Source organism: Pezoporus occidentalis, unplaced genomic scaffold (assembly GCF_034315485.1).
Source record: "Pezoporus occidentalis ecotype Australia unplaced genomic scaffold, CSIRO_AGI_Poc_V1 ctg81, whole genome shotgun sequence".
In the NCBI taxonomy this organism is placed as follows: domain Eukaryota; kingdom Metazoa; phylum Chordata; class Aves; order Psittaciformes; family Psittacidae; genus Pezoporus; species Pezoporus occidentalis.
The window spans coordinates 1,001,135-1,024,591 of NW_026916170.1; the positions used below are offsets into that span (position 1 = coordinate 1,001,135).

The 23,457-nt window shown below is 37.2% G+C and overlaps 1 protein-coding gene across 6 annotated transcripts in view; it reads right to left on the bottom strand.

The window, feature by feature from the left end:
* Positions 1-470: 470 nt before the first annotated feature.
* The window catches only part of NLGN4X (neuroligin 4 X-linked), a 181,979-nt gene continuing 158,992 nt past the window's right edge, over positions 471-23,457 (bottom strand). For all 6 annotated transcript variants that reach the window (XM_062603761.1, XM_062603766.1, XM_062603765.1 and 3 more), the window contains 3 exons: positions 11,947-12,132; positions 9,747-10,536; positions 471-1,390 (listed from right to left, as the gene is read on the bottom strand). In XM_062603761.1, the coding sequence (XP_062459745.1) occupies positions 541-1,390; positions 9,747-10,536; positions 11,947-12,132 (1,826 nt within the window). In that variant the 3' untranslated portion in view covers positions 471-540. The remainder of the gene's footprint in view (positions 1,391-9,746; positions 10,537-11,946; positions 12,133-23,457) is intronic.

Sequence of the window (23,457 nt, forward strand, 5' to 3'; positions counted from 1 at the left end):
GTCAGTCCTCCTCTTTTTTTTTTGTTTTTGTTTTTAATAATAAAATTCTATTTCCCCAATCTGGATTACAGGTTCATATGCTGGGTAAAAGCCCATGGTGATGTCTTTGTTTTAGCAAGGGCCATTCATGGTATGGCACATAATTTATTATTTTATTAAAAAAAAAAAAAAATCAAAACACCTGTACAGTCACTGGCTCTGCATTCCAGAAGACTCTGCTTTGCTTGTTACACTCAGAACACCATTTTAAGTGACTTCTTCTGGCCTCAACTTTCAATCAAATTGGCTGAGATCTTAAAGCAGTATCATAACAGCAATGTACACTTTTCACATTTCACAGGGTTTGTAGTTGATCTTTAACATCAGTGAGTTTCTGTGGGAAGGATCAGTAAGAAAATAATGACTGTCCTTCTCTTTAACTTGTTTTTACTTTAGATTTTGACAAGGTGTTCAAAGGATGGTATTATAACTTTTTCCTCTTCTTTCTTTGTTTTTTCTTTCTTCCAAGTGGCTTGTAAGGGTAGAGGGGGAAGGGCTGAGCTATACCCTAGTGGTTGAATGTCCATGGGGCAAATTTGTACTGTTTTGTCCTCCACTAAAGGTGTTGAAAGTATGCAAAGGCTGCATCCCTGTTAGTGTGTTTGGAATCATGGTTATGGTATTGGGTGTCATTAACGGGATATCATCTGGGGACCTTCTCAAAGTAAGCGTGTAGTCAGGTGGACAGGTTAGTCTCAGTGTGTCATGGGCCTGCAACGATTCACATTCATGGTCATGTTCTAGCTGTTTCATTTGCAATGACATAATCTCTTCATTTTGTATGTGTGCTATATCGTTAGTTGTGTTCCTCTGGGGGCTAGGGCGCCTGTGAGTCTCATGACGTCTCTTGTCCTTCTTGTAATATAATGCAGCAAAAGCTAAAATATTGAGGAAAAGCAAGGATGCCCCCACAGCAATGGTGACACTCAGCTCTGTGGAGTAATCTCTCTTGTTTTCTATGAGAACTGTCGTATCCTCTGGAGCTGTTTTATGGGTGTCTTTTGAATGCTTGGGATTGTTGGCAGGTGTCATTGCTGGGCGTTTGGTGGCTGGCCACAATTTACCAGGAGAACGTCGTGTCACATAAGGAAATGATGTCATGTCAGGAGGGGGGACTTTAGTTGTTGTGGAAACATACTGAAATATTTCATTCAGGTTGTGAAGGTGTGGTACGAGCTCCAACCAGAATGCAACTTTTGTTGCTCGGTAGTGGTCACGAACTCGGGGTTTCAGACCGATATGCAGGTAAAGCTGATCTTTAGGATTGTATTTCGACCAGGCCACTTCTTCAAAGCGGTTGGGTTTTGTGTGGATGAACTTTGTGTCCTGTGGAACAGGCTGGTTTGGATCTCTACAGAAATAAAAACAGGCAATATTATACTCTTTAAAAAAACTAAACCAAAAGCAAACCCCCCCAAACCCTCCATCTTTCAGTTATTGTTTTACTTGATAATTAACGCAACCTAAAACCAGAATCTAAAAGGCCTCACTAACGTAAAAAGTTAATAAACAAACAAAAGAAAAATTACTTACTGTACAGTGCATACCAGACACTATAATACTTTTTTATACTAAAATGGAGAAAGGGCTGTGTGTCAGCTCACAAAAGCTCATCTGAAGTTCTATGTTTCAGTATCAATCTCTGAAGATGTCTTAGAGAGGTACTACCTTTATCCATAGCAAAGGTGTGGGTTCAGCTCTTCTCAAGGTTTGACATTAATTTTTCTCACTTAAGGTACCACTACTTCCACTGCTGTAAGTAGTAAATATGGGCATCTAATCCCTATGGCAATGTTGGAAGTCCATGTGACTGTAAGTATTTACACTAGATGCGTATATTACTTAAAAAAATTCAAACCATGAAGTAGCAGGGCTAATACATAACTGGGAACTATTTATCTTTGTGTTCCTTTACTGAATTATTAGTCCCCATTTTTGTTCCAATACCTACTTCAGGGAAAAGCCTTTGAAGAATTTTCATGTCACAAATCTTTCTATTATTTGCATTAGTAGATTACTATTTGAAAGTTCTGTGTGCTCACTGATTCTGAAAGACTATGTTTAATGGGTGTAGGACAGTGAGCCTTAATTCTGTCCCAGTTTGTAGAGATGAGAAATATATTACCTGTGATCAAAAAGTTTTACAGTAGTTAAGGAGCAGTACAGATAAGAGTAGTACATGACTCAGAGATTATTTCAAAACTGGTAACCCAAATATTTAATTGAAATTATGCTTTTTCCATCTTTTGCTTTTCTTCTAATAGGTTCAGAATAAAGACAAACAAAAGGCACAAAAACATTTAAATGTGGTTAATGTCTATATATCCTTATAATTTTGATAAACTTTATGTCAATATTACTTCCTCTTGGCATGTAAAAAATACAGAAATTTAAGATTACTAATAATAATTTTAATATTCTGTTGTGCACGACTTTGAATCTCCTGCAGCAAAGAGTATGTTATAGAATCATAGAATCATAGACTAGTTAGGGTTGGAAAGGACCTTAAGATCACCTAGTTCCAGCCCCCTTGCTGTGGGCAGGGACACCTTACGCTAAATCATATCACCCAAGCCCTCGTCCAACCTGGCCTTGAACACTGCCAGGGATGGAGCATTCACAACCTCCCTGGGCAACCTATTCCAGTGCCTCACCACTTTTCCTTCTTTCCTTCTTTTCCTAACAGGAAAGAATTTCTTTCTTATACCCAACCTAAACTTCCCCTGTTTAAGTTTTAACCCGTTACCCCTTGTCCGGTCACTACAGCCTCTAATGAAGAGCCCCTCTCCAGCATCCCTATAGGCCCCCTTCAGATACTGGAAGGCTGCTATGAGGTCTCCACTCAGCCTTCTCTTCTCCAGGCTAAACAGCCCCAGCTTCCTCAGCCTGTCTTCATACGGGAGGTGCTCCAGTCCCCTGATCATCCTCATGGCCCTTCTCTTGACTTGTTCCAACAGTTCCATGTCCTTTTTATGTTAAGGACACCAGAACTGCACACAATACTCCAAGTGAGGTCTCAGAAGAGCAGAGTAGAGGGGAAGGATCACCTCCTTTGACCTGCTGGTCACGCTTCTTTTGATGCAGCCCAGGACACGGTTGGCTTTCTGGGCTGCAAGCACACACTGCCAGCTCATGCACTTTGCGGTACATTATACTGAGTACATGATTCATTTTTCTCTGAATTACTTTGAGAACTTTCCATTCTTCTTTCTATTCCCACATGCATTAGTTTATTTTCTGTGAAAATGATTCTAGTGTTTGCCTTTTCTTCCAGTATACTCTTATGCATGTCACAGGAATACCAAGACCCACCACTACAGATTTGAAAGCATTTGGTTTCTTCTTTCCCCATTTTCAAAAGCTCATGAACATGACTGCCTACTTTAGCATTCCTTTGCTGTTCATGAATAGCTATTCCTTGGTTCTTCAACCAGACTGGTAATTTGACTTTAATAATCATATGACTCCTGTATTCATCTGTTTACCTGACAGAATTTGTCTTAAATTTTTTGAGTGAAAGTATGAGGATTTTTTCTATACAATTTTGGTACTTTGGTTACTTATACCTGTGGGTTTAGGAGTTCGTTTTTTTGGGGGGGCGTCTTGCTATTTTTATTTTTATTTTACTGGATCAAAGCTATCTATCTCTCACTATATGTAATAAGTTAGCCAAATTGTGTTAATTCTGAATGAAAATTGCACAGTAATTGCTCATTCTAGTCAAAGCTCAAGGAGTAATGTCCACTTCCAAGAAGTACAGCAGCAGCTGTATGCTGCTACTTTGAGGGATTATAACATGCATTCAAGAAGGAAATAAAAGTATGTCTTTTGTTTTTAAAGAATGGACTGATAGAACTGGCAAATCCAGAGGAGAAGATACTGGACCCATTCAAATGTATCTATTACTGTATTACTTTGGCATTCAACACATAAATTCTAAAACTAAAAATCAGCAAGACTATAAAAATGCAAAGCATTTTTTTCTTTACAGAAACTCAAAATCCATCTTATGTTCTCCCCATTCGTTATCCTGGTTCACAGCACAAAAGACTCTGGGAAGCGTCCTACACAAAACATGCAAATTAAACTAGCTCATGTGAACATGACTGTTCACATGTATTAGTTGCACTTCATACAGAGTACAGGAGATGAAGAAGCTGAGCACTCATTTCAGTGAGCCAGGCTGGACATGCACTTTTTTTTTTTTTTTTAATGGCCCCATAAAAATGATAGCAGATGATAACTTTAGCAATTAATCTTTTAAATTAGCATTCCCTTCCCTACAAACAGCCTACAAAACAAGTAAACATCAACCTCCCTTTCCTTTCCCTCTCTTTCATTCTCTACCTCCATTTCTCCTTTTTAACTATAACTGTCAGGAACAGCCAATTATGCTGCCACCTCCTCCAAACACGAGAGAGAAAACTACATTACATGAGCGTAGTCTTGTATTTCAAGATTTGTTTACATGCCTGTGTGCGGGCATGAAACTGTCTGTCGAACAGAAAAAAAATCAGCAGGCCCCACAGCAAGTAATTTTTTTCTGAGGGTTTTTGTTCTGAGGGTTTCAGAATTCTACCACTGGCATGAGTTCTAGGGTTGATCACTTAATAACTGAATACATGGTCTGAATATTCTCTCTGAAATTGGAGGATAGGTATAGAAACGATTTTTTCTTCTTACAAGAAGAAAACTAGCAACTGTAATAACTAAGTCCGGTGTTAAATAAAGGATCTAATGATCCATGGATCAGTTTTACAGAGTAATGATAATTCACCGGAAATATTCAGTAGATATAAATAAGTGGAACTTTTATTTTCCTTGGCCCTCCTCCTATGTACGCTGGACATAATTCATAAAATCATCACGTTACAACTTATCACAGGTTAAGTCTTTTCTTTAGGTAGCTGGGCAGTTTATTCTATTATGAAGACCTTTCCAGTATTATAGATAGGCATAAATTACAGATGTACATACAGCCATTTCTCCTACTGAATCAGCTGTTTGGCAAAACTTTTGATCTGTTACTTTAACGTCAAATTTGCTTTTTTTAGCCTGTCACATCACCTTAGTGTTTGTGGATATATCTGACGCTCAAGTGTGCAACTGCAGAAAAAAAAGGCTGCTAGGAAACCTCCCTTTCAAAACCTGTTGCAATCATGCTAATCCAGTAATGAATCTGATAGGAATTGGATTACTTACTTGTTAGCAGGGGCCCTTTTTTTTCCTTCATCCTATTGCTACAATAAAACTGATGATTATTGTTGCTCATTTTGCTCTCGGATTATTTATTTTTACCACATTTAGAATTCGATTTAAACAGTTGCTCCATCAAAAAAATGCCCCATCATGCAATGATTGAACTTGTCATCCATATGACAGAAGACCAGGACAAGAAGTCTTTCTTGTATTATCTAGCGTATTTTTTAATTAATGTGTAGAATCATTTGACTTCACTAACCACTTTTTTCCCTGCTTTCAGCCTGCACTAATTTTGCTCAATTTAACATGTTGCTATTTATTGATGTTTAATTCATAACTCAACTACAAACATTATATATTCAAAGCTTTAACAGCTATAAATGTTATGTATTCAAAGAATTGACTTTTTCTCACAAGATATAAAGTACATGTGTCTTCAATGGATGATGACTGAAGAGCAAAACACATTCCTGATCACAAGGTGAATTAGTAACTGACCTGAAGGGCAATTGAGGGAACTGAGTATTTCATAGCTGGTGATACTGGCACAGGAAGAATGATGGAAGAAGTTCACGCGTATCCTGGATTCCATATAACTTGTTAAAATACCATTGTAACTACTTCTGCAACAGTGTTAACTATCACACAGGACAATGGAACTATCACACTAAAGTATTTTAACTGTTTTATTCTTTTCATCATTTTCTAACTGCATTGGAGAGCAAAATGTCATAACAGTTACATATTGAGTCTGTCTCCAAGACACTGAAAGACCCCTTTGACCATTTATTTTCTTTCAGCAGTCCTCTCTTTCTCCATATGGGGTGAGAAGAAAAAGAAGAGAAAAAGAAAAAAAAAAAAGAGAAAAACTCTGTGGCATTTCTTCTTGCTTCTACTGATTTTTCATGTTGTCATAATATTTATAATGGTACAGCCATTTCTGCCTGAAGCACTGGTACACAAGCGTATTTTCCCTTACCTCCTTTCTTCACTTATCACCAGGTCCCACTCTTGCCATGCTCCCAGTCAGCTATTATAACTACTAAGGAAAGTAAACCATAAGTACAAGTAGTTTTTTTGGCTAACACAGATTGGCCATTGGAGACAGTTATTTCTTCAGACAAAACAGTCAAAAAGAGATACAACAGCCTCATAAAGGGCTTCACAGAAAATTGACTTGAAAATTATTGTGAGTTTAATTGTGCCTTCCATTGGAAAGGCAAACAATATAAACCAGACATTCTTAATAGCTCAGATAGGTTTCTACTTCAGAATCAATGGTAGTAAAATAATTCCTGAGTATTTATCTGAATTACAAGGAAAACAAAGATATATCCTTTAGGTCTTTACCTTTCCCATCACCAAACAATGTAGACCTGGATGATTGGGAGCAAAACCAAGAGTACTGTAACTCTTTTAAAAGAAGGTAATTTTTAGAAACCCAACATATGCCTCTAATGAGAGCATGGCTTCTTATCTACTCTATGAAACTTCAAATCCTTCTTCACAAGAGTGTGTCTGGCAATGTATCTGTGAAGGACTGGCACACATCCCCTCATGTTGTTCACTCTCCCCCTGCTGATGTATCTGCGAAGGATCTAACGTAGCCCTAACTAACAGAACATTTGAGCATTTAAATTTAGCCTTACATCGAGGATAGTACTACTGGCAGTAGACTGAAGTTTAAAGTGCACCTGTTAATGAAGCTCTCATATATAATTTTGCACATAGTGAAATCAAAAGTTGTATTTTCATGTCATTTTTGTATCCCAGATGTAGTTTCTCCCACCTAATCTGTAACAAATTGCTTTCCTATTTCTAAGGCATGTTAGAAATATAGTTTTGAAAGGGCCAAAACACTGTGAGGAAAAAAAAAAAATCATAAAAAGGTAGAAAATGGAGGATTAGCAAAATGCAGCTTCCAGGTATTCATTTCAAGCACAAGCCACTTGCCATTAAACGCTCTTAATTGTAACCTCCTGTTTGTTAGCTTCAGTAACTGACTTAAAGTAAAACGCAACAAAAGCACTGTGCCTTGTGCTATTTCTTTGACACCTAGTGATTTTACAAGCTTAACCTGCCCTCCAAACATAGCCTTGGCAGTAGGCCCATTAAACAATGTGTGTTTTTTAGCAGCAGGTGGCATATCAGTTAAAAGCCCAGCACAGTTCATCAGAACAATGCACCACCTGAGCTGTAATTATACAGTAAGTACCTGGTTGCAACCTCTGTGGGAGAGTCATCAAGACTGGAAAATTCTCAGAAACATTAAATGAAATAAATAAAACTGCAGTATTAATGTTCAAGGCTCATCAACAGGAAAAAATGGAGTAAGAAAATCTTTCAGTTAACAGATTTTTCATATGTGTTGCTATGGGTACAAACACAGAGCAAGTCGAGCTCTATGAGAATAAGGATGGGAAATGCTCAATTAAAGAAGGGGTGGGGAAAACAAACAAAACAAAGCCCCCAGCAATGCAGTCCTGAACTGTATCAATCTTTTTGAGAGTTGGAGGACCCGAGTGGGCACATGGATTCCAGATTACATGTGGGAGGATAGAGAAGAGAATGGTTATCCCAATATGTTCCCTGTTCCCTTAGGCTTGAAATGCTACAACCTTCCTTTTGCATTGGAGGCATCACAGATGCACAGCAAATGTAATTTGCACTACACAGAACAATTAATCATTGTTCTTATAAACAAACAAACAAAAATGGCAAGATATCCATTTCATGTTGCTCCTTTCCTTGTGTAAACTGAAATTTTACAGCTAATTTTTTTAATGACACATCTTTCATACCATGTATAAAGAAGCAAGTTTGTAATAGAAGATACACTCCCCGTTCCTGTTATCAGCAACAGCAAAGTTTCAGAAATGGCTAATGGCTCTCCCAAAGCACCTGTTGTGCCTTTAGGTATAATATGGCAATGGGTTCACAACCAGAGAATTGGGTGATGACATGTACAGCCTGCTGAAATTAACTTTCAAGTAGCAACAGCTGGAAAGTGCTTGCAGTCATGAGTGATGGTGGCAGCTGGGACTGTGAGAAGCTCCTGACAGTCTCAAAATAATTGCTTAAGTATGACTTCTTATGCTACAGGGAATAGTCATAGAGTAATTGTAAGCAACAGATTGTGGTGATCTTGCATCTTGATAATAATTCCAGTTTTACATATTTGTAAGGATCTGAAGTCCTCTATGTATATGTGTCACTGCATCTATAAAAATAAAGACAGACTGATGGGATAATCATCTTTCTGAGTGTATGGTACAGACAGCATGTGGCATTCTCTGTCCATAAACCTCGCTTTCATCCTGAAGTTTGCCCTGATGACTTCCTGTTGCCAAATGCATTTAAATATTCCACAGTTCATTCATTATTGTTGCAGTACTGTGGGATTTCTCCATGCAAAAGTACCTGTTTGTCTAAAATGCAACAAAAGCTTTATTTTTTGCCTTTTAAATTGACCTGAAGCATTTGACTGTTTTCTACTGAATTAATGTCTGAGGTTTTTGTTAAGACTGCAAAATCTCTCTCCCTTGAATGTCATTTGGATTCATCAAAGGCTGCAAGAGTTGCTAAAGCCTCTGACTGTTTCACGCTAGGCATCTCTGATTTTCTCTTATATAGCTGCACACCATTCACTGCAGTGCAGTAAAGCTGCAGTTTCCAGAGTCCAATCCTGCCATTCAACATTCATTGGAAAGATTTACAGCCCCTTTGTGTCACAAGTATCTTTGTTTTAATTCAGTAGCCAAGACTCAAGGTTAAAAAAAAAGAGGCCTTGCTGCTCAAGTAAAACACTGCAATACTCTTCAAAGGAATGTCACAGGAAGAGTACAGAAATTATTAAAAGCACTTGCAGATTAAGCTGCCTTGAGAGTTCTTTCCTTGATATTTACAACACTATTTTAGCAAAATATTGATGTCTTATTTTGTTTCATAACCAGAATTAATTTAAAAATTTTAACCTTATCAAAGCAAAATTTATATCTGTCTTTTCTTCATTCCAGTCAAGCACTTATTATTGTCATTACAGCCCTCAGAGGGAAAATTCTTTCCAGTGTCTGCCTTTGTGTTCGAATTCCTCCCTGAGTCCTCATCCCTGTGAAGGTCGCTAAAAACACCTTCCTTTCTTTTGTAGCTGATAAGTGCTATCTGCCTGACAGCTCCTTCAAGTAGCAGACATGTTGCCTCTGATTTTTCAGTATCTTACTGAACCCTCTTCTTTCTGAGACATGCTTTGTCTTAATAATTGCCCTATTTTTTGAATAAAAAATACAGTGCATTATTATTCTCACTGAGCTACTGAAAGAAAATAGTTTGAGGGAACACACTAATTAAAAATCTATTAAATATGAATAAGCCCCAGTTACCTTCTGTCTTATGCAAGTACTGCTACAAAACTACTGCAAGATTAGGGTTCAAAGCCACCACACTCGGATGCTGACTATTTTAGAGCCATGCTATCAACCAAAAGGAATGCTGGGGGTCAAACTTACCCAGTTTTGGCGAAGTTTGTCCAGTATGTCATAACCACTGCACTGAGCATGACATCATTCTTGGAAAAGTTGCAGTTGAACAGTTCTGTGGGGCCAATCATAGGAATCCCAAACACATAAGGGACTTCATCACCATGAGCTGAATCAGCCCAGCTGGGTTTCATTTCACTTTGGCAATGGTGGTAAAACGCATAGAAATATGTTGGAGACCCATACTGGGCATGCAGGTCAGCAGTAGCAACAGCTGGAGCAACCCACTGGTGGTCTGTAAAAAGAGCAACCAGGGTCTTCCGTCTTGTTTCGGGGTTTTCTTTGTCTGCCCAGTCAGTGTACATGAATTTAATGGTCTCTCGCAGTGTATCTTTCCCTTCTGGATAACCATATAGATTGTCCACAAAATTGGAGACAGAAAAGTCAAAGTCATTGGGGGAAACACCATCTTCATTGTCTACAATACCATCCACAAATTTTAGACCTTCCCCTTGGTTCACGCCCAACATTATATCATAGTTCAGGAATTCCCCTTGCTCCATGAGAATCTGAGGGTCATCTGGAATCACGTCTCCATCTATCACAGGCCCAAAGGCAATGTGGTATGTGGCTGGAGTGATGGTCTGTTGAATGAGTTCTTTGTAATTCTTATTCCGAAGACATTCAACCAAATCAGTGGTATCCAGCATGTCACAGCCCACTTTATCTGCCAATATCCGAGTGTACTTGGCAGGCTGATAGTTCACTGCCCAGCTGGACAAGGCTGTGCCGCTCTGTATGATTGCCTTTTGGAATAAGCCTGTGGGTGCAAATTGTTTAAATGCAAATCCAATTATATATATATATAATATATTTAATTATATATATATAATTAAAAGCAGCTTTCACAAAGCAAAGAAAGTTTTGTTTGAACAATCACTAAAGGATGCATATACCTAAATTTCAATTAAATTTCCATATATTCTACTCACTGCTACCTTTTTATAGTATCTCTAAGAGCCTACTAAGTAAAGTATCTCTTGTTCTTGATGCTCACACACAAAAAGCATGATGGTTTCAGGTTACTGTTTCAAGAACAAAATCATGCTTGTTCTGCAGTTTTCTTGCATCTTTAATGGAAGTCCCCTGGCTTTAGCACAGTGGTAGTCCTGTAAAAAATTCTTTAAAGGAGTGGCAGCTACAAGCAATCATATCCTTTTTGCCATGTAAATGACTCTCATAAATGCTCTCTTCAGTAAAGGTCAAATGAAAATTACACACTCTCATTTCCTTCATAGAAGCCACGTATCACATAATTTGAAAAAAAATCTGCTCTGCTACAATCAATTTAATAGGCTTGAGTCTTCTATTCTGACGTATTTTTTTCTTTATTATTTCAGTTTGTGTGTGTGTGTCAGCATTGCCTATATGCTGAATTAAAATGTATTTACTTTTTTTTGGAAGTGTGTAGGATGAGATTCAATAGTTCTTTTTTTTTATATATGTACTAATATAAGGAGAGACAAAAGACTGAGTCTGAAGAGCTTTGTGTCAGAGCACTGAAAAGCTTACTGATGAATCTGCTTCATCTATTTTTTCATGGTCAGATCACTAATATGGCCTATTTTATACTTAAGTTGAAATGCCCGGGCCTCTTCTGCACATGGTTTATACTGTCCAGTTTTGTCTTTTTTTGAGGGAGGGGGAAAGGAGTGGGCGAGTAGAAGGGTAAGGTATTGAGGATAGAAATCACACACCTCACTTATGAAAGCCTTAAGAACTCTGTATGCGATCACACAGTCCTTGTGGGAAGTTAAATACATTTTTAATCAGGTTATGTTATTATTAAGGAAGAAAAGCATGTAAATACATGTTATAAATGCAGACAAGAGTGTGTAAAAAATGAAAAAGGTCACTTCCCTTTTCTATTTTAATTAAGGCAAATTCTTTGATAGAAGAGCCATTGGAGTCTGCTGATAAAGCTAAAAAAAGAATACTGCCCATAGCATTTATTGCATGAAATTTCTGCTATAATAGCATCTAATTTTTCACATAATAATATTTATGTTGACTAATACAAATCCAGAATATTAGCTAGCAGGTATTCTACAAAAAATACAGACCTCATATGATTCTAATTCAGCCTACCTGTTATGGCTGTTTTTGTTATACTGTAATGTAAAGGAAAAAAAATAAAGGATAAAAAGTACTTTGCTTGGAGAATTGTTACCTTCTGAATAGTGAGAGAGTGTCAGGAGACTGACACATGAAGCTCCTGCCCCAGATCCAAAAATAGTAACTCTTTTCGGGTCTCCTCCGAAAGATCCAATATTTTCTTCAATCCAACGTAAAGCTTGGATTTGGTCAAGCAATCCATAATTGCCTTTTGCAGCTTGGTCCCCAGTACTTAAAAACCCTATAAGGCAAAAAACAACAACAAAAAAAAAAAAGGATAATTTTAGCTCACCAGATACAGAGTCAGGTACAGGGTATCCACATATTCACAACACTTCTTCCCATCTTTTCATTTTGTGGGCTTTTTCTTCTTTTTTTTTAAAGGTCACAGTCTTTAGTTAAATGTCTCCAGTGAAGGCATGAAGGCAATGGAGCTCATTCTGTATGCTGTTTGTCTTTAGTTTGTTTTTCCTTACTGCAGAGGCCACATTTGGGAAAAATAATTATTTCCAGTTGGAAATAATTCTGTATCAATACAACAGGACAGACTGAAGATTTTATACATTTGATAACTGTATGTAAGGTGAAAAAAACTTAGGAGATAATTTCTTTGCAAAGAAGCATTATCTCCAGTTTTTTATTGAAGAACAAGGCTCCATAACACATTAATTTAAATGCTTCTTACTATGGACCAAAATGGTTCTGAACTACATAGCTCTTTAAATTATTGTACTTGTGAAATGGATACACACACTCGCAAACAGAAAAAGAAGCATAAAGAAAATTGTAAATGGAGAAGGAAAAACCCTAGAAAAAATACACTCCAATTTCACAGAGGATATTTATTAGGAAGATACCAGGTAAATCCTTGGCAATTCAGCCTTTAGTAGGGAGATTTTATCTGAACAAATCAGATTTTCTCTCTTTCCTTGGAAATTGCAGGGAGAGCTGCACTGCTGATTTTTATTCCTGTAATGCGGTTATCAGGTTTTAGAAATAAAGCATGACACATTTGCTGCTTATCTTACAACTGAGAAGAAAATGACCAAAAAGGTAGGACTAGGATTCATTTTGTTTTTCTGAAACCACACAAGGTGAAACACTGCAGTTATCCACGCTGCCTATCATTCACAGTTAAGATCTTGAACTATGCCCAAATTAACACATTAAGCCAGCGACTCACTTTTTAACTCCTACAGACCTTACCCTGTCAGACAACTAGAAGTCAGAAGTCTATTAGAATTTACCTTAAAACATACAAAGTTTTCAAATGGACATTAGTGATTTAGGCACTGCTGACAGCTGCTTACCAAGACAAAACTTGCCTGGTGTTTCCAAGCTAATTATCAGTTCAGACAAATTTGCCAGAAGAGGGCCCCAGGACTCTCAAGGTCTGCAGTCCTGGAGCAGTTAGAGTCTGCAATCTTGAGCCACCTTAGGCTGCTGTGACAAAACCTTCATATGTTTAGGGAAGCCTACAGTGGAAGCCTGAGGTCCTTAGAGAAAAAAAAAATGCCTTGCAGTACATTTCACCTGCTTTGGCAGAGGGGAATCTCTCTTTGCATTGGCTGCAAGTATTTTTTCAGTGATAGGAAGAATGAAAATTCACTAGGTGGAAGGGATTCACAATATAGAGGAAGTGGAAGAAGAGGAAAGGCATGGGAAAAGAAGAAGAAATTAGATGTCGCACATTTCCACCTGTCGGACTTTTACCATAATGTTTTCTGTAGTGAAATTCCTACAATAAGACACAAAATCCAGCCACAAAGTTTAAAAGCAAGATCATATAAGCCCTAAGTTCTAAATATGGAATGCTATATGGCCTGCATTATGGTGGCATAAATTTCCGCATGCAAGGTCAAGCCTGATTGAATGTAATCCATTATCCTGCACCCAAAAAAACCTTTTTCATATTTAATTAGTACTTATCGGTATTTAATGTCAGCAAGTATCATATCTGATGAGTCCTTGCATTTTTTACAAAATGGTTGCTACAACTGCAGTAATAACAATCATATCCTTATTGTTAAATAGCATTTAATATGGATTTCTCATTAAAAATGTCTCTAATAATGGCAAGCACGCTGGTTAGAATAGCAGTAACATCTTTTTTTCTCTTCCATTCTATTGGAGAAAAACACAAACAAACTATTAATCCATAACTGCCTTATTTTTTTGACAAATGTACTTTTCTCTTTTTCACATGCCTTTATTATCCTTTTAGGATTGTCAATGAAAGAATTTCACTTGCTGAATTTGTTGCTGCGTCTCACTGCAATATTTCATAATATTCTATAATTAAGCCTTTATTCAATCAGAACTATGACCTCCCTGGGAGAAAGTGACTGTTGTAACCTTTAAAGCAGCATGGTAATCAGTATTCAAAGCCTAAACACATTTTAGCTCTTCTAGCAGCATCAGGCTAAAGCTGGTTGATCTTTGTGATTTTGAATTCTTTTCAAATGTACTAAAAGGTGACCGAGTAAAACTCCAGTCAATGAATATCTGATGTTAGACAAATGAAGATTTTTTGTTTCCAAGTTCTCTGATGATTCTCATTAATTGCAAGAACAATTTTTCTTGATTTAAAAAGTAATCATCATGGCAAAGTGTCAGCCCCACATGACGCAAACTGAATTAATAAATCTGTCTCTTCTTGATGAGGATACATTTTCTTTCATGTTCTGAATACCAGATCAAAATATTTCTTCAAAGCTATCTCAAGAAATTCAGGCAAAGAAAAAAATCTGTCCAGAAATACACAAGACTTAAGATTTACCTTTTTTTTTTCTGTGACCACTGTGAATATTTTGAAACAGGATCTTCATGTGTGACTCTAAAATCCTGAACAAAGAATGCAGCTTTTTTTCTGAGATGGGGATTTACACTCTGTGCCTTTTATGTATTTTTTTTTTAACTGCAGTTAATATGTTTCCTGTTGTACGATTTGGTGTGATTTGAAGGGCATTCTGTGATCTGAAAATTAGATTAGGGTTTTGCTAGAACCTGAAAGTTCTTCTCACTAGCCTAATGCAACAAAGAATGGCAATATCATAACATGGAAAACAAACGAGATCTGTTTTGTTTTGTTTTTCCACATAATGACACAGAAAGGTACTAACAGTAACATTCAGTTCTTGACTTCAGAAGCCTGTCTTCCCTTACACAGTGAAATGGAAGGGTCATCACGTGGTTCTTCCACTGGAAAATTACTTGGACAGCAACAACTGAAAAAGATGAATGTGAGGGCATCCTACATATGTTGAGTGAAATACACCAAATTGCCTTACCTGATGAGCTTACCTGATGCTGGAGCAGCCATGCCACAAGAGGGTCATGCTTTTATACCCTTATCAAAACAACTGGCTTTATGCCAGATCTCTAATTGTTTACTCCTGGGACTGTGCAGTTTCTCATGATCTCACTGTTGTCTGCTCTGAGAGCATTGGCCAGGTGCCCCCAGTGCAGCCAAGTATGACGTTCACAGAACAGCTGCACACCTATGTTTTCCTGTCTTTTTCTGACAGATAGTCACAACTAACATAAACGTATTTACTCTACTGAATATGCTATGACAAACATACTTTGTTATGTCTCTCAGTCATAACAGGCAATCAGCTCTCAGCTAGGTTCCCAACCATTACAGTCTGTGGTTAGAACTTCTTACAGTTAGTTATAGAAGGGTGTTGAGAAACTTGCAACTCTTTACTAATCTTCCTTAAGTGTCAAGGATTGTAGTTTATCTTTTATAATGCTGATATTCACTGGCTGCTGGTTAGTTATGTGTCATTAATAAATGAATAATCTGATTTGATTTAAACCACATGAATTGAGCAGCTTTTCCCTTATGACAGTTTATTCTTGAAAAATAAATTAACAATGCATTATTTTAGAAGAGGAGGCACAAAGAATTATTTTTTGCTGTGTTACTTGTAATAATCTTGTATCTAATATTTTCTACATTCTTTCATGTAGAGAAGAGAAATGCTTTTTTAAATTGAGGTTTCTGAAGTAACAGTTCTATGCATATTTCTCTGATTCTATTAAGGGACACAGTCTAGATTAATGCTTTAGTTTGAATCTACTAGGTTAGCTACAGTCAAGGAGGAAGAAGACTATACATGGAAATAATGGGGAATTTTCCTTTCCCACAGCCTTTAAAAATGGACTCATAAACTACATGCTCTCGCTTGCACTGTTTTAATAATGCAGTGAAGACACAAAACTACACGCAGAACTCTTTTAAATCCCACTTAAACAAGAGGAAATCCCTAGGTCTATCTTCAATGTTGGTTTTGCTACTACACTGCAAAAATCTTACCAAGAGAATAAACACCAAGAAACCAGTGGTGATATATCCCCCTTAATTACTAAAAAGTTATGTGAGAACCCACAGCGACAAATAGCAGATGCTAATATCTATGAAATCCACCCAGTTTACTTCTGCCTATATACAGCCTTCCCCCGAGGCCAGAGGCCATCCATTCGTTAGCACGCCATGCAGACCTACAAGTGTTGAGTCTAGAGTCTCGAACAGAATAGCTGGACTTCGTGTCTACACTGTACACTTTTTATGTACTGTTTTTACTATGGACCGACTCTTGTCTGGTCCCAGGGGATGAATGAATGACCACTGGTGGATATAGAGAGTAAAGGGTCACCTGGAAGGGTCCAGGCTGTACTTTACAGAACGTTTCAGCAATGTGAAGCAATGTGAATAATGTTCAAGGAGGTGATAAGAATAATGGGGGTTTCTGTGGAAACCCTTTACTGGAATTAAAAATGCTAGTGTGGACATGCTCAGGATCAAAATCATATTCTTCCAACCGTGGAATTTCAATTTGCAAAGAGGAGGCTCAGATGCAGCTGCATCTCAGCTGTGGACATATTCCAGACATCCAAATAACTCAGTAGGCTGCTTAACAACTATAATGCATTAAACTTGTAATAAATACGATATTGGATTATAATCTATCCTAATACTTAAGACAAAAGTATTTTCAACTGAAAGCTATATGATGATTTATGTGCATTGAATAGTTAGTTTGAGGAGAATAGCATGAGTATGTCAAGAAACAACATCAATCACAACTAACATATTTGAGCTCCAGATCAGAGGAGACATGTAAGGATGTACGGATCACAACTTTAGACACCTAAAAAACCTGTGTCTAATCTATTACCTTTGTACTAACTTGACAGCTACTGTGGAGAGATAAAAAAATCCCTCTAAAAGTAGCTTCAGCTTTTTAGACCTCTAGTTTTGGATTGGTCCAATTCCTATCAAAGTAATTTTATTTCTCTGTAGAAAATATACAAGTGTAGATGACCAGCTTAAAACTGACACCTACATTTCAGGCAAATTTAGATGAAGTCAGTCCCTACCTAGAGAATAAATTAATATCTAGTACTTATAATAAAATGTTTTAATTTCTGAGACATAGACCTTACATAAAAATTAATACCAAACTTAGTAAGACACAGTGAGTAGTCAAGATAGCACAAGAAGAAATTAATTGTCAGGAAATCTGTATGAGATCAACAAGCTAGTGCATTTTGATCTGTCTCCTCCTTTTTAAGCCACTGCTATAGTCTGGCTTCACATTTCTTTTGACTTTATGCCTCTTCACAACGGCTGCTCAGACCTGCTGCAATTTGTTTGTCAGGCAAAGTTATCACAAATAAGATCGATTTGTAAATCTGATCAGAAATATGACATAAGTGATATAAAAGTAAGATACAAGAGACTGTGCTTCAAAGCATAATCATGTCTTTTTTGTTCTCCTTTACTGAAGTGCCATGGTAGGGCCATGTTTAAAGAAAAGAGCAAATTACAAGCATAGAACACAATCTTTATATTTTCTATTAGCTTTTGCCTGTATATATCACATTTACCACTGTAAAAGTGTATCCATCTGTTAAACTCAAATGTTAATGTATACAAATATGAAGTGAAATCCATTGGGGATTACAGAGTACATAGAGACTACATTTGGTTCAGGAAGTCCCTGAGACATAAATATTTGGAGCATAGAGGAATATTAGAAGGAATTATGCTTACCCTTTATTAACTGTCCCCAAACAACCTCAACTGTCTTTGGTGACAGGAAGCATGTCTAGATGATATTTGATTTGGAATCAATGTAACTACATATTCCTTTTTGTTTCAACTGTAACTTTAACAGTACCATTTAAACTTTACTGAAAAGATGGTGGAATGAAAGATGGAGTGATCATGTCCTTGGCACACAGTTAGTAGGAAGAAAAACATTGCTGAATTTTTCCTGCAGCACTAATGGCTCATACAAAGCTGAGTAAGCATCACTGCTGCACAGACTCACTCTGTGCAGAATCTGAGGCAACTATCTAGTAAGACAAATGTGAGTACTGTGGACTGGCCATGTATGGATCTGTGCAGAAATAGTTACACAGACAGTTCTTCATCCTGAAAACAAAATAAAAATGTTTTTCCTTCAGCTACAAAATGGTTTGCTGTTTGCAGATGTTACTGTCAAGGCAAATTTTGTAATGTTCAGCAACTCAAGCAGTAGTATGGCCTGCTAAAGTAGCAGTCACCAAAATAAATTTCTGCCTGCTATGGCTAATTACCCTAAGCAGCTCCAAACAACCTAGACGTATTATATATATCTATATATTAACATAATATAGATTATGTTAAAATATAAAGGATAGTGATGTATTTAATCCAATTTTCTAATTCAGGCTTACATAACAATAAAGTCTGCTATGATTTTACCTTGATGAATTCTTTCAAATTACTTCTGTTGTGAGGACAAAACCCAAATCTGCTTGTTTAGTAAGAATGTCTCATTACCACATGCAGTACAAAAGAATAGGTCAGAGACAGGGTGAAGACAGAATATGATTTTTTTTTTTCTATATTGCTTAGGTACTGAAATCTAAGTGTCTTCTTTACGATGCAGGCAAATACATAGTCTTAAATACATAAAAGCCTTTTGAAAAAGCCCTGGATAACATATAAGAACAGTTGGGAGGGGAGAGGTAAATAACAGACAATAGAATGCATTTTAACAAGATTTAAAACCTATTTTTATACACATTTCTAAGCAGTGAAAAGTTTCTTAGCATGAATTTATCAGAGCACTACAGAGGTCAACAAGTTTCCTTCATTTAAGTCATTATGATATTTCTACAATGAAATACTTTTAATGAATCCAATTAAAATTTACACATGACACTAACTGCTTTTAAATTTGCTTGGTTCATTGTAAAATGCTCTGAAACCACTGTGTAATGAGGTTAGGCCAGTGGATGTCATCTGAAGCACTAGAGATTGAACATATGAGTAGCACATAACTCTATGTGAAATGTCATTAAAGAAGCTTTTGCCAAATGTTCTGAATATATATATATTTTTTAAAGTAAATAAAGATGACAGCAACAAATTTTGCAGAACACATTAACTGATCTATTTTCTTCTTACTATTTATCCAAATATTCACAAGTAAAGCCTGCTATTACACAAAATACAACCAATAAAACAGCAGGTCCAATAAAAAGATTGTTGCTGAACGCACTATAAACAGCCTGATTAAAATATAAAAACCCCAAGCTAAAATAAATCAATTGTTCTACGAACATCACTGCCAGGAAAAAAAAATTAAAAAAAATGTGTGTGTTGCAGAAGACACTGACAAATACCTGGTGTATTCAGTCAGCCTATGATTCCTCTAATCACTGATCTAGAAGGTCAAATCCAAAGGTATTTAACAAGAGAAATGCACCATGATTACAGTAAAACAATTGAATGAGTCACTGCTTTTCTGTGATGTGTTGACCCTGGCCAGCAGCCAAGCATCCACAAAGCTGCAATGCAGTCACCCTCTGCCCCTAGAAATACAGAAGAAAGGAAGAGGAGAAAATGCAAAGAACAAACACAGCAAAACTTGTGGGTGGAGATAAAAACAATGTAATAGGAGAAAGAAAGAAAAAAAAAAAACAAAACAAAACAAATCCCAAACCAAACTGAAACAACAACAAAGCAAGCAAACAAACAAACAAAAAAAGCCACATGAAAGAAAGGACATCCTCCCACAGGCAGACTGATGCCTAGCCAGTCCCTGAACAACAGCTACTTGGAAGCCAAACCCACCCCACTTCCTCCTCTAATGTTATGTCCTCTGTAATGTTACATGGCATAGGATATCCCTTTGGTTAATTTGGGTCAACTGTCCTGACTGTTGCTTACCCTCCCAGCCTCTTGACCACCTCCAGCTCACCAGCTCTGGAACACACTGAGAAAAATAAAATAAAAAAAGGCTCTGTGCAAGCACTGTTCAGGCACAGCCAATACATGGGTGTGTTATCAACACTTTTAGCCATAAAATCAAAACACTGTGCTATGTGCAGTCAGACGCAGTATGCAATTCCACAGTTGCGGCACAATCTCCCCTTCTAAAGATTCTGGTGAATCTTTAGATTCTAATAGCTCTAATAGTTATTTTTCTCCTTCTCAGTAGCTGGTGCACTGCTGTGTTTCGGCTTTAGTCTGACAGCAATGCTGATAACTGATTTGGAGAAAACTCCAGGAACAAACTTGCAGACAAAGTTTTCAAGCTGACAAGCAGGTATTCTTTATTGCGGCGCCAGGATAGTTCCTCCTAAAACATGTCCCTGTATTGCTATACGAGCCGTCTTTATATAGTCCCTGGGCATACATGCATATTCATGAGGCTACATATGGATTACATCATTTTCCAGAAAGTTCCCCGCCTGCGTACAGAATTGTGGTGGTGGTCTCTGAGGGTCGTTTACTTCCTCCAACAATCTTCATCACTTCTGGCAGCCTTTGAAGCACGCACAGTAGATGCTTATACCAGCTTAATTGGTTCGTTAACACCACAGGCATAACAATCATCCTGTCCTTCTACTTATCAGTTAGTTTAACCACACCCCATCCTGGACACCTGCCATTCATAGATACTCCTTATCCTTATGTCCTGTTCTTCTTGCCTGTTTTTCTTACACTCATTTTGTACTAAGGTTATAAGGGCCTAAAACTACCTCAACTACAATGGTAAACCATTGTACAAGAATTCATGTACAAGAATTCTCAGTATGTTCTCTACCTGTACTCTATTTTTCTTCCTGTATATCAGGCACATCAGTAATTTTCCATAGCTACTGTTACAAAGCCATCAAACTTAACATTACTTAAAACTGATTCTAAAGGTTTATATGTTTCATTTTGTGATTTTGTGCCACCCTTGTCTCGTAAAGCACCAATGTTTTAGTTGTTGCTACGCAGCGCACACCCTGACCAAGGACCTTTCAGTTTCTCATGCTCTTCCAGTGAGGAGGGGCACAGGAAGCCGGGAGGAAGCAAAGACGGGACACCTGACCCAAACTAGCCAAAGGGGTATTCCATATCACAGCACATCATGCCCAGTAGATAAACTGGGGGGAGTCACTCAGAAGGCTCATATCACTGCTTGGGTTGGACTGGGTATCAGTCGGCAGCACTACATCAAACCTACATGAAATTAAGACTAAACTAATATACTTCAATTTTTTTCAATTTAATCAATATTATTATGAAGACCTGATATCTTTAGCTAGTCATCCATATTAGAGAAAACCTAACAGGATACAGAAAAAAAAAGTTATGCATTTTAAAGACTAGCAAAGACATTACATTTGCACCTACAAATGACAGGTTAAACTGTGTGACATAAATGGCAACCAGTTGTAAAAACAGCAAGGGGATTTTTATCTTTAATTATCAGCAACAAAAGATTGGTGTCTTTCAATAAAAGGGTTTAGACATAATTTTTTCTTGATAGGCAAAAATACCCAAAAGTAACCAAGCAGACACTATTATTGCACTAATATACCGGTGTCAAAAAAGCAAGTGCTAACAAGACACCGTGAAAATTAAAAATAAGGGCTCACAACATTAGAACTTCATTGAGTTACTTTATGTTTAGCACTTAAAGTTAACCAACAGTTTGTTGCTTTTATATAATGCTACTATTAAGAGAAATAAAATTGAACTTCAAAGAAATTCACTGAAACACCCATTTCTCTATTGGTCAATAAGTTGTCAGTGTAATAGTACCATTACCTCTGAAAAAAGGCAGGCAGGTTTAGTATTCAACGAAATTAAAAGTCACCCCAAGTGGCCCTGCAACGAATTCTGTTGGCAGTTTACAAAGTAGTCACCAGCACTGACATGTATCTTCTGACTTCCAGTTTTATTTTCCTATGATGGCATAAACTACCTCTTCTTCAGGAAGAATACTGCTCTTTGCTGTCTTACGTAAGAACTGCACTGCAACTGGCAGCACCTATAGTAATCACTTTGTCTTGAGTGAATGAAATTATTAGAAAATGAGGTTTTGGAAGGAATTAGCATTTTGTACACATTTGATAAGGGCCACTAACATGCCAATCAGTGTGCATTGTTCTAATTGCCTACAAACGTTTTCACTCAACTTGTTTGACCTGAATTAGATACATGCCCACTACTGCCAATGGAAAGACACTTGGAAATGAATGTTTCTGTAAATAAATAAATTACTAACTAAATAAAATAGCACTACTGTTATCTAATAAATATAGCATAGCAACCTTGATTCTGTGAATTCAGTGAAGTTGAGGCAGATTCATAGTGATACTACAGGGACACAACAGGTAAAATCCAGCTCTCAGAGCATCTTGCAGGAAGATGAGCTGAGTTTAATAATTCAATGGATGGCAAATACATGTAAGCAGGATAATGCTCTCTGCACTGGCCCTATAGCAGGAAAAGAGTAACGCAAAACAAAAAAAGCATGGCAAGGTTCACTCCAGTTTGGGATTAGTTATGGCCTCTTGCATCTGTGTCTGGCAGAAACTGTGACTTCCTGTGAGCCACCCTCTGATAAGAGTGGCTCACTCTGTGATAGGACAGTGGCTCCACAATAAACAGGAAAACAAAGGTTAGTTATGATCTCCTCCCCAAGCCACAATGCATGGCCCTCAAAGGAAGCTGTATATTTGTGCTTCTGTTCACATTTTTCTTGTGTGTTTCATTTTGAGCTTAAGACTACATCCACAGCTGGAAGAATGAATGCAGCAAAATATCACAAAGCAGAGAAGTAGCACATATTGGACAACTAATACAACATGTAAGACAGATCATTTAAAAAGGGGGATGAAGAAAAATAAAAGGAAGATATAAATTTGTTCAAATGGACTACATGAAGAGGTAAGAACTTTTAAATGCAAAATGTAGCAAAATGCAAGGAAGACAGCACAGCCTCTAACAAAAAATATTTTCCTACTAGATGGCATAACATCGTGAACCTATTATAAAAAGCTATGTGATTTCAAAGATTTCAAATGGCGGACTTCTTATGAGGACTGACCATTTCTAAGAGAGTGATGTTTAACAAGTGATTACTGGCAATGGTCTCATTCATCTGCTCCATAGACATCTGTCTTACCCTTTTAGGCACCATTTCAGTTGCAAGAAGCAGTCATAATAACTTAAACTCATTGGGTTGTGTTGCTTCCTGTTCTCGGGTATAATCTTCATTCCCCT